The sequence below is a fragment of the Natrix helvetica genome, assembly GCF_964273705.1.
Source record: "Natrix helvetica genome assembly, chromosome: 2".
Taxonomy (NCBI): Eukaryota; Metazoa; Chordata; class Lepidosauria; order Squamata; family Natricidae; genus Natrix; species Natrix helvetica.
Genome location: NC_138552.1, coordinates 176,165,180 through 176,173,578, shown reverse-complemented (window position 1 = coordinate 176,173,578; position 8,399 = coordinate 176,165,180). Strand labels below are relative to the sequence as shown.

Below are 8,399 nucleotides of genomic sequence, written 5' to 3'. Positions count from 1 at the left end.
TGTATACTCTGAACTGTTATAACAGAATAACAGTTGGAAGGGACCTTGGAGGTCTTCGTGTCCAGCCCACTGCTCAAGCAGGAAACCCAATACCATTTCAAACAAATGGTTATAGTACATTGTTTATTTGTAGGGTGCCAATATAATATGAAATGTAATAATAATTTTGCATAAATTATAACCAGTATTTACTTATCTAACATCCTGAGTTTTTTTCTACTTTTTCAATCAAAAATAAAATAGAATCTTCTCCATTGTGCAGTCAGGGAGTATGTTTTGTGTGATTTTTAGAAATGAAGCAAATAATAATAATAAAAGGTTGATTCTGTATCAGCAGAAAACTTTATTCAAGTGGACATACTATCCCAATAAGTGTATGTAAGAATAAATCATGTAATTACTTGATTTACTCTGAATATAACTCTCTTGACAAAACAATCAGAACTGGTTAAAGTTATTAGTTCTTCGTATTTATGTTTATGTTTATACTACAAACGTATGATTTTGAAGGTTATCATAACAAGAATACTTTAGTAAAGTAGTTATCTAGGACTGCAACTAATCAGCCTAATTTTAATGTTTCTAAGCCACATTTCCAAAGGAATGGATAATATGTGTTGCCAAACTGTAATAGATACTCAAGATTATTAAGGCATCACAAAATATTTTAAACATTGGTTATTGAATGTAATGTTTAAAATGTACTATCTACAGTGTATAATATTGGGAATATAATAATGCTATATATATATATACTTTAAATGTCATACAGTAGTTTTAAGGCACCTATATATTCTGCTGTAGCAAAAGCAACAAAGCCTTTTGTGAACAATAAACTGTATTTTTATAGCATTTTTAATGACCCAGTCTGATTTATATGCTGCACTGCATGTTATTTTATTTTATTTTCCGTTATGATCTATAGACAGCGCTTTAGGGTTTAGCATTTAGAGTGCTACAGCTTGTTTGACACTTTAAAGGGTCAAACTACTGGTTCTTTACTATATTCTATACTGGACTTCAAGTTCATGTACTCTTATAACTATTGTTTGTATTATTGGATGCTAATTTTCAGAGTAAGTTTATTCAGGAGCTTTTACAAGTATTAGTGAATAAGATCTAAAGTGTATCAAGAGTACAGTTGAACAGAACTATTTTAATAATGTTCTTAAAGATTACCATATCTTTATTTGGTATTTATTTAATTTACATGACTGCCCAACTCACAGGGGACTAGTAGTGCAGCCCAAGGGATGCAAGTGCTTGTTGAGAGAGGAAGCTAGAATAGTAAATAGTAAAGTAACAGGCAAATAAAATAGTACATTCATATACAATAATGGGCATTCAAAAGCTGCTGGATGTGCCTATATCATGTTCGTTGCAAGTTCAACTTATGCCACATTGAAACGCCAAAATGCAGCAGCTATTTTATGGATCATTGTGCTCTAGCAGTATAAGAAACTGCTTAATCTCTGTGAAATCTTAAGCGTTTATCTAAAATTACTACTATAGGCAACTTTCTGGCAACCTTTCAACTCCTCTAAGTAAGAAAATGCTGGCAGAAAACCCAAGTTTCCTACTTGTAGAAGGCAAATGTATCAAAGTGCAGTTCTAGAAATCTTCAGTTAATTAAATGACAATTGTTCCTAAATAAAAGATTATAGAATTTAAAAATCTGTTGGAATTCTGTGTAGGTGAATTTGAAAGCATTCATTTGAATTGTTCAGAGAAAATATTGTAGATCTGAAGTGAAAACAGGAGCATTCTTACTGAACATCGTAATTTAATATTTCCTTAGAATTTCCCATTGATTTCAACGGAATTACTTTCATATGACACTTCCTTTGGAAAACCTATCAAGGCCAATTTTTGAGAAATAGTTATGAAGAAGCAATAACGAAAATGCATCTTCCAGCGATTCGGGGTGCAGAACTCAGGGTGAAAAACAAATCCCAACAACCCAAGTACCCAGATATGATCGTTGCACCGTCAGAATAGTAATTTAACTTTTTGCGTTTGTGGAAAGAGGTCGGAAAGCATAACCGGACCGCGCAAGAATGGGTTTTTGTTTTGGAGTTGGCCAAGGGGAGGAGCGGCCAGAAGGGACCATTGAGAAAGCTTTCAGTGGGGGCTTGTGTCGCTGGAAGATGACGTAGGCATTCCGGGGGAAAACGAAACTCACTCTCTTCCCACGTGTCGCGCTTTTAACAGCGGGTGGCGAGAGCGGGTGGCTGGCCAGGTTGGCGTGCAACACCCCCCTTTCCCTTCCCCGGGAAAAAGGGGCCCTCCAGGCGAAGGGATTCCTTCCCGCGTGTGCCTAAAGATGGAGCATCTGCAGTTCAGTCTAGCGGGCCCGTTGCAACTAATAGCGCAAAGGAACGAGAGGAGCGGCGGCGAGCTCAGCCGGTTCCTCGCCAAACAGGTGGGAGAGAGCCACAATGGCAGCGGCGCCCTCTCCGCCCTCGCCACTGGGTGGGCGGCGGGTGGGGAAAGAAGGGTGGACCTGCACATAGCGCGGAAGTCTTGATCGTCCGTCTTCTCCGCCCCGAGCAAAGGATCGGCCTGGCTTGGAAGCTAAGGAGGAGGAGAGGGCGAGCTGGGGGGTCTCTCACCTTCTTTGTCTGAAAAGGAAGGAGGTCGGGGAGTGGAGGGGGGGGAGGGAGAAGCGAGGGTGCAGGAGAATCCCTTTCCACTAGTCTCGCAACGGCCACACACAAACATTAGCCAGCCTCCTCCGTTTGTCTCCTTGATCGCCTTCCAAAGAGAAATGCGGTGCAAGTGGGAAACTTTCTCACCTCCGGCAGTAGATTAAAACGTCGCTGGTGTTTTGGTGATCAAAAGCGAAACGCCATACATTTCGATGGTGTTACCTGGTCTGGTAAACGAAACGTTCTTAGATTGGAGATTAAATTGAAACAAGCCAGGACCAAAATCCGAGTTTACATGTATTTTCTATTATTATTTCCTAAACCTTTTCGCCCTCTTTCGCTTGCAAGAGCACTCTCAAGAAACAGTCATCTTTCGCTTGTGTCTTCCTCAGCCTTGAGAACTTTGGCTCTCGGTGCTTGAAAGTTTTCTCAGTCTACTGGGTCAGACAGAACTAGGCTGGTATTCTTCTCGTTGTCCATTAGTCACACATGGGTTTGACTACCATTGATTTAAGACAGGAGAAGAATGGGAAATTTTCCTGTATGAACTTTGAGCAAGTCTTGAAAATAACTTTTCCTTATCAGGGTAGGAGGAGAGCATCTTCCAAAATACTGCTCTTGTTACATGCCTTTCATTTTTAATGTAGTTTCCAGGAGAGAGTAGGCTCACTAGCATGGCTATTGTAATACATCTAAAATGAGGGCATTATATTCCATAGTCTAAGGCAAGGGTGGGCATCTATGGTCCCTTTATGACCTGTGGATCTCAACTCCCAGAATTTCTGAGCCAGTGTGCTCTACAGTATGTATTCCGCAGTAGAGTTTAATGCAAATCAGTGTGAAGAATAATTATTAAACTAACATCAATAATAACCCTAGGCTACGTGTCTCTCCCTTAAACTTGCTGATATTTTGAGAACTTCTTAAAGGACACCAATTTACATCTCTGGTATCTTTGAGATTTGAGTGTGGGGGATGGGAGAAGGCATTTATATGCAAAGATGGATTTCCCTCCCTCTCCACATTCCTCAGAAGGAAAGAACTAACATTTTCTATAAACTGTAGGACCTGGGTGTCAAAGTCAGGTGACATTTTTTGCCTTTCTGGAGCCGGAATGGGTGTGGCTTGCAGCCCGCCAGTTTGACGGGCCTGCTCTAGGGGATTCTCTCAGTAACTACAAGATTATTTATTAGGGGTTTAAGAAAAAATATTCAGTTCTTTGGCATCAGCCATGGTACATTTTTGAACAGCAGTGATATCCTGTTATTGCTAAATAAACCCTCCAATGTTGTGGATTTGATTTTGCTTGTCCTCATTCACATGTTGTGCTGATCCATAGTTTTGTTACATAAATCATGATTAATATGATTATACTTCATATCTGGGTTATTTGGTTTTGAGTTAGTTTTAGTAAAAACATGGGATGGAAGACAGTTGATTAAAGTAATACATGAATTCAGGCAGTAATAATTTTATTTCCTAATCAAATCAAATACTAACTATAGTCTTTATGAACATGGGATATAAACCGAGAAATAAAAAACAGTATTTTTTTCCACCCCTCAATTGTGTCAAGATTTTCAGAGATTGCCTAAAGCCCACAGTTTCTGAGGCAAGGTTTTTCGGAAATGGTTTGCCATTCTTTCTTCCTAGGGATGAGAAAAAAATCACTGGCACAAGATTGCCCACAGAATTTGGCCCTAGAACTAGAACTAATGATATCATAGTTTCTAGCCTGATTCCTTAACCACTACACTTCTTTCTCAAGAGCACTCTCAAGAAACAGTAATGCTAAAATCTAAATTAAGAGCTATGACTAAAATTAAGTATTAAGACCATACACAGGTTAATGTATTAATCTACTTCTAAAATAAATGTCAGATTAGGAATTAGATTGCCTTGGGTGCAATCCCAAAACAACTGGAGTACAACTGTTCAGAAAAGAGGTAGAAATCTGGCTCTTTGCCAAATTGTTTGGTAAGGGAGAGTAAGGCCCTTCTCTTCATTCCATCTGGACTGTTGTGTTTGCCAACTTCTATTGTTTTATTATTTCCCAACATGGCTTAGGACCACGTTACATCTACCCGACCCATCAGAGTGGGGGGAATTTGCAGGTCCCATCCCCAAAGGAGATACATCTTGTGAAACCCAGAAGAAGGGCTTTCTCCATAGTCGCTCCCTCTCTCTGGAACATCATTCCCCCAGAGATTAGAATGGTCCCCACTCTAATACTCTTCCAGAAGGCGCTGAAGACCTGGTTCTGTCAGCGGGCCTGGGTAACCCAGAGCGGGATGAGCCCATTAAATGGCTCGTGTTCTCTGTTGCGGGGTTTGGGGGGGGGGATTTTGTTATACTATATTTTCTTTTTTTTAGTGTTTATTGTTTTAAATGTGGTTTTATGTTCTGTAAACCGCCTTGAGTTGCCATGGGCGAATAGGTAGCAACATAAATTCAGTAAACAAACTTGAATTGGCATTGACAAATCATCAGTCAATTGCAAAAGACATTTTTACTTGGAACAGCTTACATCCTGTGCTGTTATCTTCAAACAGTATCTGCCTATCCCAGGTCAGGATAGACTTGATAGGTGGATAAAACATCTGATTGACTGTGCAACGAACCATTTGCATGTTGCTGACTCCCAGTGATTCTGGGTGGCTCATAACAATCAAACAAATTATAATAAAACAATAGAAGTTGGCAAACACAACAGTCCAGATGGAATGAAGAGAAGGGTCTTATCAAACACCTGGGCAAAGAGCCAGATTTCTACCTCTTTTCTGAACAGCAATAGAGAGAGCCATCAGGAGCTCATTGGGAATCTTCTTTGAGAGGACAGGTGCTGCTATAGGGAAGATAAGATTCCAGTATCCAACATATGACATTATTTAATTGAGGAACTTGAAGAGTGTCAACTGAGTGGAGAACTATGGGAGACAGGTAGTTCCTCAATTAATAAGGCCACATGATACCTAGGGCTTTATAAGTAACAACCACCTTAATTTGCACCTGATAACAAAGATCTCAGAAATAATGTATGGAATGAATGAATAAATAAATAAATAAATAAATGTGTGTATGTGTGTGTGTAAGTTGATTGTAGAACTAACATCAGGGCTGTTAATTTTATGGTATTTTTCTTGATTTGCCTGATCCTTTCTTTGAAATCATCCATATTGGTGACCATTACTACAGTAAAATGTATGATAGGAATAGTGAATTTGAAATATACTTAACTTAGAAATGTCAGTTATAAGGTAACACTTTATGTGAGCAGTCCATGTACAATATTTATCTTCTATATTTACTTTAACCAATTATTAATCTGTGGGAAGAATACTTGTTAACTGCTAATTTTGCTCAGTTGTTTTTGATAAAGGACTCTTTCAAAAACATTTGAGAATCTTGGCAGATAGAAATACCAATATGCAATATCTCTCTAAGGGTCTCTGTATTTTTTCTGACACTGTTTTGTCTTAGTTTATATATGTATGCTTGTAGCTTATTTAGGCAGCTGGCACTATATTTGTCCTCTCTAGTGATGATGATTCAACGTAATTAGGGATAGGGGGGAACCCTGGTTTTAATTTGACATTTCTTCCTTTTCAGATTTGGAGTCATCAGGACCGTCAGTCCATTCTCACTGCCCTATCACAGTTATTACTAGATAAAGAATGCACACTTCTGATTGGCCGGCAGCTTCGTCCAATCTTATTGGATTTATTGGAGAGAAATGCAGAAACAATTAAATCTTGTGGCCAGATCAACCATGATCTTCATGAGAGACTCTGTGTTGCAATGAGCAAACTTATTGGTGATCATCCGGATGTGATGCCGTAAGTCATGGTATAAGTCTACGTGTCTTTTAATATGCACAGTAGCAGATAGTTGGATGGAGACTAACAATGGGTTCACATGATTATCCAGGTTAAATTGGATGTGTGTGTTGGGTTCTGATTTGGCTTAGGAATTGTCATAATTAGCAATTAGATTCCCTTTTACTTGTTTGATTTGTGTGAACTTGTCTGCTTAGCATTGTACATTTTTTCAGTTTTATCAAGCACATATGGATTGTTATTATGTTAAAAACCAAGCTGCTTTTTAAGGTTCTATTTTTTATTTTTATTTGAACATATCTATATATTGCTCCAATCTTAACAGTCTCAGGTTAGAGGACAACAAACCCAAGACAATAGAAAGAAAAAATAAATAATAAATTGCCACAGTCAAGCATCTAGGACAGTGATGGCGAACCTTTTTGGCTTCGCGTGCCAAAAGGGGGGGAGGGCAGGGGGGGTCATGGCCATGCGTGCCAAACCCATAATCCTATGCGTGCAGACCCCAATGCGCATGTGCATGTAACTACCACACACACCCCGGGCATGCGCGTGCGACCCCCGCCTTCCCCCTTACTTTTGTTACGTGATGGTCCCATTTTTTCACCCTTCCCAGGCTCCAGAGGATTTCTAGGGCCTGGGGAGGGTGAAAACGCCCCCACGCAGGCCCTCCAGAGGCTTCCAGCACGTTCCACTCACACCCGCAGGACCTGCCGCACCCTGCCGCCTTTAGAGCGCTGGCCTTGGCAGCAGGAAACTGAGCTTGGATAACTAATTGGAGGTGGCATGTGCTCTTCCTCCCTCCCTGCCTCTCTCTCCAGGCATACTGCAATTTGAGAAGGGGGAAAGGGGGCTTTCTTTCCCCTCAAGTCCATGGAAGGAGCAGCGCTGCGCTGAGGTGTCCCACCAGCCGTTTTGATTCTGAAGGAAATCTCCCTCCGTGGACTTGAGAAAAAAGGAGGGAGTGTGTGCGCTCACTCTCGCCTGCCGGATGGCTTTTCTGGCAGAGTTCCCAATGGGGGAGATGGGGTTCCCTCCTCCTGCAGCCCATTATGAAGGAGAAGCCCTGGCAGCCACGATGGGCGAGGAGGAATATGTGCTGGGGCAATTGCTGCTTCCTCCCCCCCCCCCCTCCAGCTCGCCTGTCTCTTTAAATCACACCTCTTTGCCTAAAGTGCTGGAGCGGGACAAAGCAATTGGGAAAGGATTTGTGTGTGTGTGAGAGTGAGAGATAGAGAGAGAGACGGTGGGTGGGTGGAGGAGAATAAGACAAGGAGGAAGAACGGAGGCGTTTTTGCTCGCTTCCCGGACTCTGTGTCTCTCCGCCCAGCTGGGCTTCATGGGTGTGCTGCTCCTGGGCTCATCAGCCTCCGGACAGACATCAGATTCTCACCCTCCAGCACCAGTTCAGGGAGGAAAAGGCAGGGTATCCCAACACAGGAACCTCTGCTATCCGGGAGGTGAGAGCAAGCCGAGAAGCCTCTGTCCTTCCTCCTTACCTTATTTCCCCCAGCCCGAAACACACACAAACCTTTCCCAATTGCTTTCTACTGAGGATGAGGTCATTTCAGGGGGAGACAAAGAGGCGTGAATTAAAGAGACAGGCGAGGCGGGGTGGGAGAGACTGTTTCATGAGCTTTTTAGCCCCGCAAATGATGGCGAGAAACAGCACCCTCACAGGTCAGCTGCTCTTGGCCCAGCAGAAGGGGGGGGGGGTTCACAAGCTACCCCACCAAGAAAAGTGGCTGCCTCCAAAGGCGGCGGGGTGCAGCTGCTGTGGATGGAAGGTGTTGGGCATCGGGGCCGCCGTGGTTTGCAACAGCGCTGAGAAAGCCGCAAGCTTAAAGGTGCCCTCGCTCCTGTGTGCAAGCTGGGATCTCCTCACCCCCTTGGCTGCCGCTTTACCCCTCCTGTG

At 42.1% G+C, this 8,399-nt stretch overlaps 1 protein-coding gene across 2 annotated transcripts in view; it reads left to right on the top strand.

Moving 5' to 3' along the window:
* Positions 1 to 2,154: 2,154 nt before the first annotated feature.
* MDN1 (midasin AAA ATPase 1) overlaps positions 2,155 to 8,399 on the top strand; it is a 125,846-nt gene continuing 119,601 nt past the window's right edge. For both annotated transcript variants that reach the window (XM_081942808.1, XM_081942807.1), the window contains exons 1-2: positions 2,155 to 2,422; positions 6,258 to 6,484. In XM_081942808.1, coding sequence (XP_081798934.1) covers positions 2,324 to 2,422; positions 6,258 to 6,484 — 326 coding nt within the window. In that variant the 5' untranslated portion in view covers positions 2,155 to 2,323. The remainder of the gene's footprint in view (positions 2,423 to 6,257; positions 6,485 to 8,399) is intronic.